Source organism: Marmota marmota, unplaced genomic scaffold (assembly GCF_001458135.2).
Source record: "Marmota marmota marmota unplaced genomic scaffold, marMar, whole genome shotgun sequence".
NCBI lineage: Eukaryota > Metazoa > Chordata > Mammalia > Rodentia > Sciuridae > Marmota > Marmota marmota.
In genome coordinates this window covers 84972-104087 of record NW_026006155.1, presented here as the reverse complement: position 1 = coordinate 104087, position 19116 = coordinate 84972, and the positions used below count along the sequence as shown (strand labels likewise).

The 19116-nt window shown below is 35.2% G+C and overlaps 1 protein-coding gene across 1 annotated transcript in view; it reads right to left on the bottom strand.

Moving 5' to 3' along the window:
- Positions 1–1341: 1341 nt before the first annotated feature.
- LOC107161114 (zinc finger protein 554-like) overlaps positions 1342–19116 on the bottom strand; it is a 47898-nt gene continuing 30123 nt past the window's right edge. The window contains exons 4-5 of the mRNA XM_048797634.1: positions 18140–18266; positions 1342–1391 (exon numbers count right to left, since the gene is read on the bottom strand). Of these exons, the coding sequence (XP_048653591.1) occupies positions 1342–1391; positions 18140–18266 (177 nt within the window). The remainder of the gene's footprint in view (positions 1392–18139; positions 18267–19116) is intronic.

Genomic DNA, 19116 nt, shown 5'->3' with positions numbered 1-19116 from the left:
TCTTTTTTATTCTAGAACCCAGTCTAAAAAGAAAACATCCATCTCAGGTTTTTTTAAGGAAAAGAATGATGATAAATTTACAACATGAGTCAAAGCTAGTACTTGGACAGTGCACATGTCACTTCTGCTCACATTCTGTTGACCAAAGTATCACACAGACCCTGATGTCCATGAGGTATGAGAGAACCCCCCACTTTTGTTAGTAGTCATAGAGCAGTGGAGAGTGAAGTGGAGGGTGAAGAAAATATTTGGGCCTAATAATACAATTGGTTATAAAATTTTAGGGATTCATACAACTTCTTTGTTTGGGACCTAATCTGTAGAAAGAAATGATAGTAATACCTCTTAAATTTTTAAGAGAATTAACTTGGTTAATATATGTAAAAGATTCAAAATGGTGCCCAACACAGTAAAAAACTCTTAATTTAGTGGGGTAGAGGGGAGGGGAAAGGAGTAAACCTAGTGTTTAATTGGTAAAGAGTTTTAGTTGGGGAAGACAACAAAATTCTGAAAATGGATGGAGGCAATGATTGCACAACAATGTAAAAAAACTTAATGCCACAAGAAGGGACACTTAAAAGTGGTCAGAATTGTAACCAAATAATCAAATATATAAAGTTATGTATATTTTACCAAAATTTAAAAACTGAGTGATAGGATTATTTAGGGAGGAAAGTGAAAAGCATAAAAGGTTATGGGCAGAAAGAAGGGAGCTTGGAAACAAGCTGTGAGGACAATAGCATTGAGAAAAGATCTTTAAGAAACATTTGGGGCATGAAAAGAAAACCAGAAGGTGATGTTTCCCCAAGTATGAATATTGAGTTTTCTGTAGGGAGGAGTGTTGGACTTCCTGAAGATATTCAAGTCACTTGACTTTGAACCAAAACCTTAGCCAACTGAGCTAAGGTATCCTTTGGTACATTGGTTTTTGTTGTTCTGCTTTACTCTGCCAGTCCTCATGATGTCACTTACAGCCACCTTCCACAGTGGCCTAGTCTACCTCAAGGCAAAATCTTGGTCAGGTCTCTGCTCCTGGTTCCCTCCCTTCTCTTAAGCCAGGCCTATTTGTCCATTGTTAATATTCTGGTGAGATTAAATTGTTCTATAATTAAAAAGACATAGAATATAGGACTTTTTTTCCTTATGTCATTATTATTGGTGTATGTATATTTTATACCCTGAACAATAAAAAAAAAAACAAAAAACTTTAATCTTGGAAATTAAACACACACACACACACACACACACACACACACACACACACAGAGAGAGAGAGAGAGAAAGAGAGAGAGAGAGAGAGTTTTGTCCTTTGCCCTGTTGTTTTTCTTCTTCCCATTTGTTCTATAGAACCGTCACACCAATCTTCTGGACCATCCATCTGCTGAGGTTGCCTAGAAAATCACAAGAGATAAAGATAAACTTTCTTGGTTTTTAAGTGATAAAAAAATCTCTTTGAGAAAATTAGGTAACTTTATACTTAAATTGGATCTTGGATAGTATTCAGGAATTATGAAGAGTTTCAGCTTGATAATGGAATTGTTTTTGAAAGATGCCTAGTAAAATACTTAAAGATTAAGTGACAGAGTGCCTGAGGTTTATTTTGAAATGATGCAGGAATTCTGTTGGGGATAGAGGAATAGAAAGAATTGATAAATTATTGAAAATTATTGAGGCTGGGTAAGAGTTTCATTGGGCAGGTCATACTGTTCTTTCTGGCTTTGGAGAGATTTCTGATTTTCTATATGCCAAATTTCAATTTGGAAAGAGATCATTGCTACTGTTCAGGGCTGCCCCAGGGGGCAGTAGAGCACAGTGGTTGAAAAATGGTTTTTTGCTTTGATAGACCTGAGTATGTGTTCAAGGGGTTATGTTTCCATATATAAAACTAAATGAAGGCTGTGGTTTTGCCTAGAGGTAGAGTGTTTGCCTATTATGTATGAGGCATTGGGTTCAAGCCTCACCATCACATAAAAATAAAATAAATGTATTGTGTTCACCTACAACTAAAAAATAAATGTTTTTAAAAGAAAAAAAAATACTAAATGATAATACTGTCAAAATAGACCCCCTGCCCCATCCATGCCAAACTGCCTTTTAGAGAATCATGAAGCTGGGGCTTGGGCTTACACCAGTTTGAGAGGCAGGCATCACTTCATGACCTACTTTACAGACGTAGGGAGTTTCCCAAAGTTGCCCCTGGAAAGGGTCAAGGCCTCTTCCCCCATCAATGCTTTTTTCATTGCCCAGGTGTTAGGAAACCCCTGCCTGTGAGTGAGTGAGTGAAGGGGACTGTGCGATCCACATCAGGCTCCAGCAAGTGATGGCTGCATCACAGGCTTACCCTCTCTGGACTTCAGGGTCTCAGTATGTAAACAGCAGACACCAAGAGAAGTCTCTATGAACATGCTGGAAAAATTGTTGTTCCTCAAAAACAAAGTGTCTCAGGAGGTATCCCCAGGATTCCTTCCAGAAACCCCATGGGACCCAATCAATCTGAAAATATGGAAAGTATGCAGCATCCCATTAGAGGGGGGAACCAAGAAAGGCTGTGCGGTGGCATCTTCAGCCACCCTCCATTGCCTCAGTGTGTAAGAGTGGAAACTGAGGCCCCTTGTGGAGCAGACCCTGAGGTCACATTTCTGTCTCAGAGCCCAAAGACACTTCTTCCCCACTGGGTCAACAGTGACTCCTGACAGAATTACCGGATGCCTCTCCTGACTCCCTTTGCCTCCTGTGGATGCACCCACCATGCCCTCTGCTCCTGCATCACTGCACCTCTTGGCTCCTAGGCTGTGCTCACCTAAGGGGTCCTGGGTGGGATGTTGCCTCCAAAAGTGCTTCCCCTGTCTTCTCCCGGCCCACTGTTCTTATGGGTTGGGCTCCACTCACTCAGCCTGACTCTGCCTCACCAGCTCTGCCAAACAACTAAGCCCCACTAGGTCCTCTCCACTTTTTTTCATAGGCTCCACCCAGCATCTGGCATCTTGCCTGCACTGTTCTGCAGAGCAATGCCCACTCCACCCATTTGATCCTCTGCATTCTGTCCAAATGGCTCAACCTCCACTGACATATTTTACACTCTGGGATTGCAGGTTTTTCTCTCTAGCTCTGGAACCTTTGTAGTATGGCTTGTTTGATATAAGAATACCTCAATATGTGATTAACAGTGTGTCTCAAAAGTTAAAAAATAACATTAAAAAAATCTGAGGATGAGGCTCAGTGGTTATGTTCCCCTAGTTTCAAACCATTGTACAAAAGAAAAAGAAAAAGAATAAAAAAAAAGAAAAGAAAGAAAAAGAGGAAAGTAATAAAAAGAAAAAAAAATGTGGTTGCTTTTTCTTATGTTATGTATCACAAATTTAGCATTCATTTTTACCTGTTGTGGAAGCTGTGAAAAGTCAGTCTCACACATACATCTATGCCCACACCTGATATTTTGCTGTCAGGCTATTGCTTTATGTTAAGGTCTATACTTTACCTGCCACCTCATTTTAATTGGAAATCTTTTCAACTCCTAGGTTTCTCTGGAGGCAGGGTTCATCTTCAGTCCTTGGAACCTGGCTTCTTCCTTCTGTGCTCATTTAGTTTCAAGTCTTTTTTGGAGAAGACCCACTTCAAAATTGGGAACAGTAAGGCTTGCTTAAAATCACTTTCCCAATGGCCCATCAGTGCAGGAATTGAGATTGGGACCAGTATCAGCCTGTTGTGGAACAGTTCTCAGGAGAGCCATGGGAGCCCTGAGATTTTGGACTTGGAATGACAGGCCTGTGCCCTCTGAGCCAACTCTAATAAAATTTTTAAAGTTATTTATTCCATGGTAATATGGATCTATTGAAACTTAAAATATAAAAACATACTTATAATATATTCACTTATTATAAATAAAGTTATAAGAATTAGAATATGCCATTTTTATAAAAATAGATGTCACAACAATTACTCCCAGTGACCAAATATGACCCATAAAATGTTAAACACATATGGACATTTGATTTATATATTTTATTCTTTTTCCAGATTTATTATTGTAGACAAGTTCAAAACACTGAATGAGTGAATGCAGAGAATTATGCCAATTTCCCTAATTATTGATTGAGGATAATATTTTATTTTTCCTAGTAGTGGCATTTATATTCTCACAAATACTGCATGTGGCATTTATGTGTTGAAGCTGAAAAGGTGATCACACAGAAACTGAGAACAGAAACACTTCCCAGATTTATGATAATAATGGGAAAGAGACTGATTGTGTGTATGGAGTGCAAAAAACAATTAAGACCAGAAAGTAACTCTTAGATTTTATAGCACAATAAGGTGATTTACATTGTAATAATAACTACTTAAATAAATCAAAATAGCCAGAACATAGAAGGTTTCAAACAAAGAATAATAATTTTAATGAGATGAAAATTACCCTGATCTGATAATTACACACTATATACACATGTTGATTTATAATAATGAGTCTTATATCCAAATACAAATAGTAGATTCCAGTTAAAAATTAAAATAAATAGAAATCAATTATTTGATGTTTTAATCAAATATCTACATTACCTCAGATTTTTAAATGGTATCCTTTGTTCATGAATGTTTCACTATTTTGTTTTCCCTTACTGTCATATCTTTTAGATCTACAAGGTCTAAAGAGTCAGGGAATGATTTAGCCTTATTCACATGGTTTTCTGATGACTGTTATTTTTTTTCAAAACTTGTTTACACTTTATTATTTTATTTTTATGTGGTGTTGAGGATTGAACAAAGTTCCTCACATGTGCTAGGCAAGCACTCTACCACTAAGCCACAATCTTAGCCCTGATGACTGATATTTTTTAATATGTGGCTGGAAACAAGTTAAAATATGTACCTACTCTTTCAGGCACATGACTTAAAATAAAACATGCCTTGTATAAAAATATTCCATCAGATTAACATCAAATTTTTTTGTATCAATTTTATGCATGGTTTCTTTACTGGAGAAATACATTGCTTACTACAAGCAGATGAATATTGGGACTCTTATGGAAGTTCATCTTTTAGGCTTGGGTCAAATTCTTGTTCTTTAATTAAAATCTTTACAATGGAATGACTTTGAGTCTATCTGAACTGTGACTTTAATTACAACCTTTATTCCAGATGACTGAGGAGAAAACAATAATAATATATTTCTACTGATATTCAATAGCTGGACTTTGGTCACTTAAGATAGTTTTTCTGGTCATGATAATTACACATATGCAAGGAGGATAGGTACATTGGGGATTAAAGACAGGCCTAAAATACTGCCAAAGAGCTTTCTACACATATTGCTAGAATATTTTACCATCATGAAAATAATTTGAATCAACAACATATGTAGCCATTATTAAAAGAAAAGTTTTAAATCTATTAAATCACATATATGCATAATTAAAACATAATAGCCAGCATTTCTACCGAGTACTTTTTAAATTCAGAAACACATCCATATTTGATCCCTGTTCTTCTTTCATACACAATAGCTCTAGAATATATGTAATAAGACTCCTTATATGTAATACAAGATGATCAGATTTAACACTTGAACTCCATAAAAGATCATAAATACAAATTAAAAACTCATCATAGAGGGCATGCTTCTTAGTGTCATCTTAGATGATATATTAAAGGCATTGGGTCTGGTAATAAATGGTCAAAAGACAGCTCTAAAAAATACATCTATGTGCACACCTACTACATTGAGATTCATTTTTTGAGAAGGTTGCAATTCTTTACTTTTGTGAAGTCCTTCCATTTCAATTCACTGAAAATTGTAGAGTTTTCAATATGTTCCTACTGCTTAATCAAGAAGAGAAAGACGAAATCAACATAACACACTACCTCAGAAAACCTCAAGAGGAGATTATATCAAGAAATATTTTGATAATATATGGTAATTCTGAATCTATAACAAAGGCTATGTACAGTGGGAGCACAGTTACCATTACATAATTCAGACATTATTTGGTAATAATATTGGAATGGCACCTGGAGAATATTAGAGGGAGTTAATAACTGAAGTGGGAAAAAGGTGTGTTGGGTGAATCCACATATATCTCTGGTAATAGGATAGGCTGAGATTGATAAAGTTGACATTATTTGAAATAAAGTCTTCTGCTTCATTTTCTCCTAAGATATATACTATTAATATGGAATATGAAAAAAGATCAACAAACTATATTATTTTATTAATATAAGAAACAATTTCCTCTGAAGTTCATCTTGAGATCTCAGCTAACACCATAATTTTCTTCTGCAACTTCACATTCCTTTTCTAGCACCAGATCTAACCCAAGAACTTTACCATTGGTTTCTTGGCCCTAATATATCTAGGGATGCTGATAATTATAGGGTTTATAGTTACAGACGTTTTTGTCTCAGAATTTTGGAGATTACATCAAATATAAATTAATAATCTACTTTCCCAGGTTGGGGGGAGGGGGCTTCTCCATATGTACCACCTGCTCGCTGATTGTTCTCTATGACATCACCCTTAGCCCCAGAAGCTCCTGCTTGGCAAAGTTAAACCATCAATTCTCACATCAGAGCCTGTGGTTCCTTGTTCCTTGTGGGTATTCTGCATGTTCTTGAATGCTTGCTTCTCATTTTCTTCTACTGCCATCTTCAATGTGACCTGATGTGATCTTATATTTATTACTGTATGCTGAATAATTATACCAATGTATTACTTTCTAAGGCATTTATTTTAAATATTTGGGATGTTCCATGAATTCTTTTTTATAGGGCTCATGTCCTCAGGTCTTTTTAAAATTCAATAAATAGATAAACCTCTAACTAAAAAATAAATGATGTTATCACTATTAATACCTGAACATTAAAATAAATAAACAATATATAAAAATCTCAGCCAATAGGTATAAGGACTTAGATTACATAGATCAATTTGTTGGAATACACAAACAACCAAAATGCATTGTGTCCTTGGTGATCATTGTACTGGGAAGAAATTATTGGTTTCAGCATTGGACTCTCACCAAGCCATGGGATTATTAAGGGTAGGACAATGGTGTTTTCTTCTGTAACCATGATATGGTATCAATCATATGTAAAAAGAAAAAAAAAATAACAGAAATAGGAAATGGTTCCCTCAGAAAAAGAAGACATTACCAGTACACTGTAATAGTGCACAGAATATCCAAAATGTGGCCTCTGTCTACTGGGGCATCTACAGAAAGCATGAACTTGTATACCTGCCGGGAGAAAGAAAAAATATTCCAACCTTCCAGCGAATTGGGCTTTATTATTTGAAATTATAAAAAGTAGCCATTGATAAAGCAATATTTCTTGCAGGACTGAACACTGAATGTACATTTACAAGAATATAAAATAGTTTCCCAGAGCTATTCAATACAGAAATATTGTTAATAAATAAAGTTCAGAAATAGCCCGAATGTCCATCATTTGTTTAGTTCCAACTTTGGTCTACCTACACCATGGAAAGTTAAGATTTTTGCATATGTGGGGTGTTTTCCAGGTTGTTTCATTGAGTAAAAAATAAGGGGCAGACAGCATATACAGGATCACTCCCTTTGGGGTAAGAAAGAAATTTACATAATAACTTATCATTGTTGTTGCCTCCTACCAGAACAAGAAACAGTAAGAATATATATACTTGAAACAATTAAAACAGATGTTTATGAAGGGCAATGGGAAAAGATTAGTGGAGATGAAATATAGGTGAGTCATCAGTGTATTTTAACTGGGTTTATATTTGAGCCACATAAACAACAACCACCACGTTCAAAACATAGAATCAAATCAAAGGACAAAAATCAAGCCCAACAGACAGGTAAGAGTCTGACAACTCAAATATGAACCATACTATTCTGTGACTAATTAATTTCTTAAGCTTGCATGATTTCCAGGATCTTTTTCTCCAGTGTGATCAAAATTTTTACCTAAAGTAGCAATGCTTGTTGTGATGTAACATTTACTGATCAGTAATTGGCAATAAAGGATCCCAGGATTCATATGCAATGTTTAGGGTCAGCACAGCAAGGGACAACATGGGTTTTATGCTTTCTCCATTAGACTGGAGTTTATAAGGGTAGGGGCCACTTCTTATCTAGAGTGAGCAGCCTGGTGAATACACAGATACTACTATTAATACACACTGAAGAATTCTTTGAATGTTTAATGCCAAGAACACAGAGAAGACTTGACAATTACTTCCAGGTCCAGATTTCAGAAGCTTGGCTATACACAATTGGGGAAAAATGACCAGTCCTCAACCCTGTGTGAGTATGTATTTGAATGTTGTGGTAGTTTATCATGAGCCTAGGCAGACAAAGGTGGTGTCCTGCAGGTTATTAAGTCATGTGGGTAGAGCCATGGAATGAGGTTATTGTCCTTTATTAAAAGATAGCTGCAAAGAAACTTCACAAATTATTCTGTGAGGACACAGATGGTGCACTTCCTTACTCTCAGCAAGATGCTATAATAATTTATGGTAGACTGGGTGGTTTATAAGCCACAGACACTCATTTTTCACAGTATGTAAGATCAAGGCACAAGGCAATTCAATGTTTGGTGAGGACATTTCAAATGGGTAGAAGCTTCTGGCTGTGTCATAAAGTGGTGGAAGAAGCCAGCTAGCCTGTAGCACCTGTTCATTAGAGCATTAATTCCACTGATGAAGTCTTCAGCCTCAGGACCTCAACATCTCCCCAAAGACTCACTTTCTAATACCATCACCTTAATGGAGAGGAGTTCAACCAAGGTACTCAAGGGGACACAAACCTTCATATTAGAGCTGTCTATGAAAAAGCAGGTTCTCAATAGTCAATAAATCTGTTGGAAAGTTGATCTTGGAAATCTGAGCTTTCAGAAGTCCACAAATAAAATTTGTTTTTGCATGTAAAGTATATAGTTTCTAGTACTCCCTTAGAGCAGTCCAATCAGACTAAAATATATTTCAAGTGATAATATTCTTTTCAATTGTTCCTCCATTATGAACACTTCTCTGAATTTTACACAGGTTATCAACTCTCTGGGCATATCTCTATGTATGTGCCTATGTACATGCACATACAACAGAAAGGAGCTTGGGGCTTTCTGCCAAGCCCAATCCTCATATTCTGCATTTCTACATGTCAAATTTGGGAACCACCCACTTGGCCCCATCCCTGCAAGGCAGGCGCAGGCCTCCTGTGATATTACTCTCTGAGCTATCTCTTTAAGATAGGAGTGAAGCCTCCTTCTACCCTTCACTCTGGACTCTGCTCTCACCTCCTCAGGGGACCTACCTGTATCCTAGTTAGAGCCAGGCCTTCCATTGCACCTGTACATCATTTTCCTGCTCTATGACCTGATCATTATGTGCCAACAGTTTACCATGCTCATTTGTGAATTTTTTCCCCTCTGTTCCAACAGCTACAATGAAGCTGCCATTTGCTAGCTGTGTGACCTTAATAAAGTTAACTTGACACAGCTGAGCATCCCTGACCTGCAACATGGGTGTAAACATGGCTTCTGCTCATGGAGTTCTTATTGCCAGTGAAGAGGGCAGGGATAAAAGTATCAAACACAATAGTCCACTACATGGTCATCAATGGCTTCTGATGTTATTAAATGTTACCATTACTAGCTGTCAATCTCACTTCACAACATGGGAACATGAATCCCTAAAAAGTTAAAAAAAAAATAATTAAGTTTACCTGGTCAGTGGGCCCAGGTCTGCTCTGACTCTAGATTCCCTGCCCCCAAACAGAGCTCAGGGCCAGGATGAATACAAAGGTGCCACATGAGGAGAGGACTAATGTAAAGCTGATAAAGGCAGTTTCATGAATGAACAAAAGGGAAAGAATTGTGGGAAGGAATCAAATCCTATATCTGACACCTGGAAAATCAGGAGATTTTACCTTCACATTGACTCCCTCTTCTTGAGAAAAAAACTGTACTGAAAACAGACCCCCGAGACAGGTTAGTCATCAATGCAGACAATAAAGGACACTCTGGAAGTTACCAGGTTCGTTAGATCATGTACAAGCAGTCAGAGCCACAGATTGGAAGACCTCAAATGGTTCATATGAGATCTTTTTGTTTCTGCATCTTCATTCCTTGACTCACACAATGGCAGGCTGAGCTTGGACACTGAAGGTTCTGTGTGCTGGCAGGTGACATACCCAGAAAATAGCATCTACATGTCTTTTCAAAAGTTTACTTATTCTACTCAGGCATAAACAAGAATGGAATTATATCACTTGTGGGAAATGAATGAACTTAGAGAACACTAAATTAAATGAAATAAATTAGACTCAGAAAGTCAATTGTCAAGTGTTTTCTCTCATATGTGAAAGGTAAAAGTAAAAATGGAGTGAAAAAAAGAAGTGGATCTCAAAAAAATTGGAGAGAGAATAGTTGAGTTTAGACTGATGGAAGAGAGGATAAGAGAGGTGATTCAGGCACTGAGAAATGAGACTGATCAATGATGTTACTCCCATACATGTATATGTCACAAATTAATATATTAATAAAATAATTATAATGTCCTAATATAAATGACATTTTTGGTACCAGTGACTGAAATTCAGCATGCTTCACCATTGAGCAACATTCCCTTCACCAGTCAGTTTATGTATTTTTTTTTTTTTTGAAACAGGGTTTTGCTAAGTTGTTCAAGGCTTTGCCAACAGACAAAAAGCTGAGTGCCCACAAAGCAAAAATACAAAGGCCTGTCCTCCCCCTGGCTTGTGGAGCACTCACTAGGCACCAAGTGCCAACTACCTATGACGAGTAACTGGTCGAGTGCAGGGAATAGTTTAAGTAAGAAATATCAGCTTTGGGAGTTGAAGGTGGAAAGTTTATTTTCTTCCCTGAGGTATTATGCTCTAAGAAGTTTATAACTGCATTTTTGGTTTACAAGACCAAAGTAATATTTATACTATTAGGGATCTTCATTTAAGAAGTTTATTTTTTATTAAGCTGACTATTGGTAGAATTAGGAGAATAATAGCGAAGTATAAGATTGATGCTAGTTGGCCAATAATGATAAATGGGTATTCAACAGGTTGTCCTCCAATTCAGGTTAGTGTAAACAGGTCTGCTACTAGGATTCAGAATATGCACTGACTTAGTGGTCGGAATATTATGCTACATTGCTTTGATATATGGAGAAATGGAAAGAGTATAAGAATAAGAATAGAGAAGACTAGGGCTAAGACACCTCCTAGTTTGTTAGGAATAGATTGGAGGATGGCATAGGCAAATAGGAAGTATCACTCTGGTTTGATATGAGGTGGAGTGTTTAGAGGATTTGCGGGTGTATAATTGTCGGGGTCCCCTAGAAAGTCTGGTGAAAATAAAACTAGAATTTTTAAGACTAGAATGAGAAGGAGGACTCTGAGAATATCTTTGATGGTGTAGTACGGGTGAAAGGGGATTTTATCTGAGTCAGAAATAAGGCCTGAGGGATTGTTTGATCAAGTTTCATGAAGGAAAAGAAGATGAACTATAACTAAAGCTGCAATGATAAATGGGAGGACAAAATGGAATGCAAAAAATCATGTTAGAGTAGCTTTATCAACTGAGAAGCCCCCTCAAATTCATTCTACTAGGGTTGTAATGATGTATGGAATGGCAGATAAAAGATTAGTAATTACAGTCGCTCCTCAGAATGATATTTGGCCTCAGGGAAGAACATAGCCTATGAATGCTGTGGCTATTACTGCAAATAAAAGAATTACTCTGATGTTTCATGTTTCAAAGTAGGTGTATGACCCATAGTATAATCCTCGTCCTACATGAAGAAAAAGGCAGATAAAAAATATTGATGCACCGTTAGCATGTATATAACAGATAAGCCAACTGTAATTAACATCTCGACAAATGTGAATAACTGATGAGAAGGCCGTTATAGTGTCGGATGTGTAGTGTATTGCTAGAAATAATCCTGTAAGGATTTGAATAGCTAGGCAGAGGCCTAGTAGAGATCCAAAGTTTCATCATGCGGAAATATTAGAAGGTGCAGGTAAATCAATAAAGGAGTGGTTGACAATTTTGATTAAAGGGTGGGTTTTGCGGATGTTTGTCATTAATGTTTGTCATTAATGTTGAATAACAACGATGATTTTTCATGTCATTAGTCATGGTTAAATTCCATGTAAAAATAATGACATACGTTACATACTTATTAAGTATACTTTTTGTTTTAGGTTTTGTGGAGTTTTCCTCAAAGCCTTCTCCTATTTATGGAGGATTAGGATTAATTGTTAGTGGGGGAATTGGGTGTGGAATTGTACTATACTTTGGGGGGTATTTTTTAGGTTTAATAATATTTTTAATTTATTTAGGAGGAATATTGGTGGTGTTTGGTTATACTACAGCTATAGCAATGCAGAAGTACCCAGAGACATGGGGATCAAATGTAGTCATTTGAGGGGTTTTATATTTAGGATTTTTAGTGGAGTTCATAATTGTCATGTTTATAGTGTTGTATGATGAGGTAGAAATTGTGATTGAGTTTAAGGATTCAGAGAATTGAATGGTGTTTGAGGGAGATGAATTGAGATTAATTCATGAGGATTCAATGGGGGTGGCAGCTATATACAGTTATGGAAGCTGATTAATGGTTGTAGCTGGTTGATCGTTGTTCATTAGTATTTTTATTGTGATTGAAATTACACGTAGAAATAGAGTACAGTTACGGTTGCTAGAAGCGTTGAAGTTAGGAATGATAGAAAATATAGTATATCCTAAAATGGTTACTAATAGTGCTGTAAATTTTAGATAAATAGGTATGGTTAGTACTGGAACATTTAATAGGTGGGATGTTTAATGAAAGGATAAATCCTGCAAAGATACTGCCAATAAGAAGGCGTTTAATTGAATTAAGTAGTTGAGGGTAATTTTCATTAATGGAAGTTAGTGTAGAGAACCGAGGTTGTCCTATTAGAGCATAGAAGATAATTCGTGTACTGTAGACAGCGGTTAGGGAAGTGGCAAATAGTGTAATAGTAAGGGCTCAGGCGTTGGCATATGACGTGTTTGCAGACTCGATAATTAGGTCTTTAGAGTAGAATCCAGTTAAAAAGGGAGTTCCTGTTAGTGCCAGACTACCAATAATAAGTGAAGATGAGGTAAATGGAAGAGCTTTAAATAGTCCTCCTATTTTTCGAATATCTTGTTCGTCATTTAGGTTATAGATAATTGATCCTGAGCATATAAATAATATAGCTTTGAAGAATGCACGTGTACGAATGTGGAGAAATACTAAGTGGGGTTGATTAATTCCAGTGGTGACTATTATCAATCCTAATTGGCTTGAAGTAGAGAATGCGATAATTTTTTTAATTTCGTTTTGGGTTAGGGCACAGATAGCGGTGAACAGGGTAGTAATAGCTCCTAAGCAGAGAGTGAGTGTTTGAATACTCTTGCTATGTTCTATTAGTGGGTAAAAGTGGATAAGGAGAAATACTCCTGCTACTACCGTAGTGCTGGAGTAGAGTAAAGCTGATACAGGGGTTGGACCTTCTATAGCAGAGGGTAGTCAAGGGTGTAGGACGAATTGGGCAGATTTTCCTGTAGCGGCTAAGAGTAGTCCTAGTAGGGGAAGTAGAGATACATCTATTATGAAGAGTTGCTGTAGTTCTCATGAGTTTGAATTGAGTAAAAATCATGCTATAGCTAAAACAAATCCGATATCTCCAATTTGATTGTACAGGATGGCTTGAAGAGCTGCTGTATTAGCATCTGTATGGCCGTATCATCAACCAATTAGTAAAAATGGCATAATACCTACCCCTTCTCAACCAATAAATAGTTGAAATAGATTGTTGGATGTGACTAGAATTATTATAGTGATAAGGAATAACAGAAGATATTTGAAGAAGCGGTTAATAAAGGGGTCAGAATGCATATACCACATTGAGAATTCTAAATTGATCATGTGACAAATAGTGCTACAGGTATAAATAGTATAGAAAAGTAATCTAGTTTAAAGCTTATGGAGAGAGTAAATGTTTGAATGGTCATTCAGTGTCAGTTTGAAATGACGAGCTCATAATTTGAGTTAATAAACATTAGTGTTGGAATTATATAGAGTGAGAATGCACAAATGATAGAAACTTTTACGTAGTTTGGGTAATTATTGTGTTTGTAGTGGTCAGTTATGGTAAGGAAAATAGGAAATGATAGAGTAACAAGTGATGTGAGAATAAGTGAAGAGAATATATTAATTACTTTTATTTGGAGTTGCACAAATTTTTTGGTTCCTAAGACCAACAGATTACTTCTATCCTATAAAAGTTAAGAAAGCCGTGGGTGTAATCATGGAGAGCATGAATTAGCAGTTCTTGCATGCTTTCTTGGTACATAAGAGATTATGATTCTCTATTGTTAGATTCACAATCTAAAGTTTTGTTTAAACTATATTTACAGTATAGGTGGCCCAGAATAATGGTAGGGTTTGTTGATAGGATAGCAAGTGGGAAAAGGTGGAGAAATATGAGTGTATTTTCTCATGTAAAAGAAGGATTAATATTTAATGTATGGTACGTAAACTGTCCTCGTTGTGTTATGATTAGTATATAGTGAATAAAGGACTGTAATTAAAATATTTAAGCCAGTTAAGATAATTGTGATGTTTGATCAGGTGAATGACGCTATGATAATGAACAGTTTCCCAATTAAATTAATAGAAGGGGGAAGAGCTAGATTAGTCAGTGTAGCTAGAACTCATCATGTTGCTATGAGGGGAAGAATAGATTGTAAGCCTTGGACTAGTGTTATAGTTCGACTATGAATTCGTTCGTAGTTAGTATTTGCTAGACAGAGTAGTATAGAAGATGTTAGTACATGGGCAATTATTAGTGCTGTGGCTCCTATAAAGCTTCAGGGGGTTTGATTACTAGTGCTATATGGCTTACTGATGAGTAAGCGATGAGGGATTTTAGGTCTGTTTGTTGTAAGCAGATTGAGCTTTTTATGATTATGCCTCATAATGATAGTATAATAAAGGGATATGCTATATTACCTGTGACGGGGTGTAGTAGAGTTGAAATTCGAATTATCCCATATCCACCAAGTTTTAATAGGATAGCAGCTAGAACTATAGAGCCGGCAATGGGAGCTTCAACGTGAGCTTTTGGTAATCAAATGTGGAGGCCATATAAAGGCATTTTAACTATAAAAGCTATAATACACTTTAGTCATAGAATATCATTTGTTCAGGAAAGAGGAAGTACGGATGACTGATATATTGAGATAATGAAATTTAAAGATCCAGTGGATTTTTGGATATAGATTAAGGCCACTAGTAGGGGTAGTGAACCTACCAGAGTATAAAATAGAAAATACAATCCTGCATTTAATCGCTCAGTTTGATTTCCTCATCGAGTAATAATAATTAGTGTGGGGATTAGGGTGGCTTCAAATAGGATATAAAACATGATTAACTCAGCGGCAGAGAGTTATATAATTTCAAATTACTCATATAAGCATATATTATATTAATACATCTGAATAAATGAAGCATGTGAGATCACAAAACAAAAACATGGACCTAAAACTCCTCACACAGCTATGAAAAGTGCTGTAATTACAAAGCAAAATAATTGTCTTTTAGGTCCAAAGCATGAGGTTTCAAAGTCCTGTAGCTAATAAATGTCTATACTTTCTTTATTTCAAATTTATTGCTGTGCTTGCATTATTATATTTTGTTTGAAGGATCATGTGTTGATCTAGTGTTTCATTTCAAACTACTCTCTTAAAAGTACTAAGAATTTTTCTTGTAACATCCATCACTAATAGTATTAGTACCATAGTTATATGGTGAATTTTGTGCCTAAAGGAGAACTTTACTTAAAATTTAAAAATTATGCGTCACTGAAAAAGTAGAAGATATATTATATTAAAGCTGACCTTATTGTCTCAAAAATAGAAATATGCCAAAGGAATTATTTCCAGGTATTTGGTCATTTTTGATGTACTGATCTGTGTATAATAAATAAAATTTAATTGTATTTGTAGACTTATGGAACTATGCTTCAAAATAAATGTGCCTTGAGAAAGAATGTTGGTGTATTTAGCTTCTACATCTATGTCTAGAAAATTTACATAATATCACAAAAATTACATGATTTGTGAAGAAATGCTATTCACTGTATCTTTATAGTATTTTGAGGAGGTTCATGGATTTTGAACTTTTGCTTCAAATATATTTTGTCAAAAATAAACAGAACTTGGTCATAAAGCTTTTTGTTTTATATTATATCATCAATTTATGGTGACATTATTATTCTCTTTCAAGCACAACTAAATATAAAAAATAGTGATTCTTTTTCTTGGTGCCATGTTATCTTCCAAAATTCTTATCCTTTGTAAAAACAATGATAACTTTGTAGTGCAGAATTACATCCTTATAAAGCAGTTTATTTCCTCCAATTTTAATCATGGATCTAAATTCATATTAAAATGCATTGAACATTTTTGATTGTGTAGTATAAGCCCATAAACTCAGCTAACTATTTTACCTAGAGATCAGGATCTTCAAATATACAAGTCTATTTTACCCACAATGAATTAAAGTAACAGTCAAAGAGAAACATAAAATGAGATAAACATCCACATGNTTATTTAATAGGTCACCATCCTGTGCAATTTGTTTATAAAAGAGCTATTCCTCTTGATTAAAAACTGTGATAATTCAGTGAACCTTCTCTCTAAGGCAAAATTTGATGTTTTGCATTCTCCTTAGAGGGTTTCCCTGGACTAGCTCTATGGGCTTACAAAACTACTATGAAACTCACCTATGCTATCAAAAAAAGTATTAGCCATGCCTCCATGGCCATTAATATGCTTAATGAAGAACAAAAACAACCTTGTCGAGCCATACTTGACATTCATGCTGCAATTGATTGTCTGGTATTGTTACATCATAATGGATATCCAAAGTTTAATAACATGTGTTCCTTCAATTTAAGTGATAATAGTAATTTTATTTGAAAAGAGTTAAATTACCTTAAAGCTATCATTAATAAGGTCCAACAAGATGATTGATGTTTAGACTTGTTGGATTGGATAATTTCATGTTTATTCAATTTCATCTGGGTCAAAAAATATTCATAGGTGGATGTTTACTGATGTTGGCACTTGCTGTTGTCTATAGCTGCCGTATTTTTTGCACCCACCAGCATTAAGAAGATAAGAAATATTATTTATTCAAAAGGCCTTTAAAAAGGAGGGGAGGCTGTAGGTATTCTGACCTTGGAAATAGACAGGAAAGTGCGGGGGTGATGATAACTGGCACCCTGAGTTCCACAATTAGTAATGCTAGCAGTTTCTCCCTGAAGCTATTAAGACAACTCTACAGGTGCACTATCTAGTTTCTCTGGTAATGTCCTTAGGGAGAAGGGGCTCTATGTTTGTAGTAACTGTACCTTATCTTGGTTAGCTAGCACTTGGGGTTAAAATAACACTAAGTTAGAATGTAGTCATGGTAACAGAAGCTATGTAATTTTGGGGTATACTATGTGCAGCCGTGAAGAGGAGTGGCCAGGTTTTTTTTTTCTTTTTTCCTTTTCACTGTGAATGTGTCTCTCTCTTCTGTTAGCTTCTTTACAGGTTTCCTCACAAGATTTGTAACAGATCATGCTGGCCCTCACAACAAAGTGTAAGTTTTGATGGTTAAATTGAATGAACTGGGACATCAGTAGAGAAGAAAACAGAAGACTACAAAGAATTTGAGAATGTAATAAATGTAGGGCAGTATGTGTTCAATGACTAAAATCAAAAGAAATAAAGCTAAGCTTCTGAAAATTTTTTCTGCTTAATAACTACTCTGCCAACATTTTTTAGTTTTGTTTTCTCCATTTGAACGTCTCAACTCTTTCCCCTGCTATGTGTAGGCTACAATAGTTTACATCACTAAATTATGCTAGGTACTAATTATCTAAAGTGAAGGATGTATAACACACTGAGAAAGAGAAAGATTAAAGTGCAAAATAATATATATTAAAGAGTAAAATATCTATTCTAAAAATGCCCTTTTTCTTTGAAACACAAATCTGAAACTCATTCTTATTCAGAAGTTCCCAGAAGATACAACAGAAGTAAATTAAATAATAATTATTAATTAAAAATTTTAAAGGGAAATTAAACTTACCAAGGAAGGCAAAGTTTCTATAGTTCTCTAACATTACATCTTTATATAAGTTTTTCTGAGCAGGCTGAAGGCATTCCCACTCCTCTTCAGTAAAATCAATGGCTATATCCCTGAATGTTAACAGTACCTGAAATAAGAATAGGTAAATAAATAACACATTGACCACATGAACATTTGCACAGTCTGTAAGGTAATTGAAGTTGAAATGAGAGTTAGTGGACTATCATGTTGGTGGTTTTGGAACACAATGATACTATTATCTACTTCTGCAGATAAAGTGATTTAAGTTCAAAAATATATATATACTCCGCATTTATGAAACACAATATAAAACTCAGGAATTACTACAAAAATATATATTTTTTTAATTTTTTATATTATGATCTAAATTATACATATTGTTCAGATGAGAAAATTATGTTAATTAAAAAGGGAATCCTCAAATTTTAATTGTACAACCACTAATCAGAGATTTACGAAAGTGTAGAATCTTATTTGTAATTTCTCTGATGGAGCTGGCTCTTCTGAATATTTAGTGAGATCTCTAGTAATTCCAATACCAATAGTATAAGAGGAATTTTGAAATTTAACAAGGTAGACAGTCCACTTAATGAAAATATTTAACAGTGAATTTAAGTTCAAACATTTTATGGTACTTACTAATATAAAAAATAGCAAAAACAATCCTGTTTGGATTTTCCTTTTTTATAATTTTAACAATTTATAACATACAAAATAATATATACATATATATAAAAACTTTGATTGATGTATATATTGTATGATGTTTATAATAAAACATACATATAGCTTTTCAAACAAATATAATTTGTTTTTTATTTTATTGGTTCTTTCTAATTCTACCTGATAGTAAAATCAATTTTTATGGCATTATGCAAGCATGGGATATATCTTATCCTAATTAAAATCCTGTTCTTGTTGGTGGCTATCATGGTAGGATGGATATATTATATATA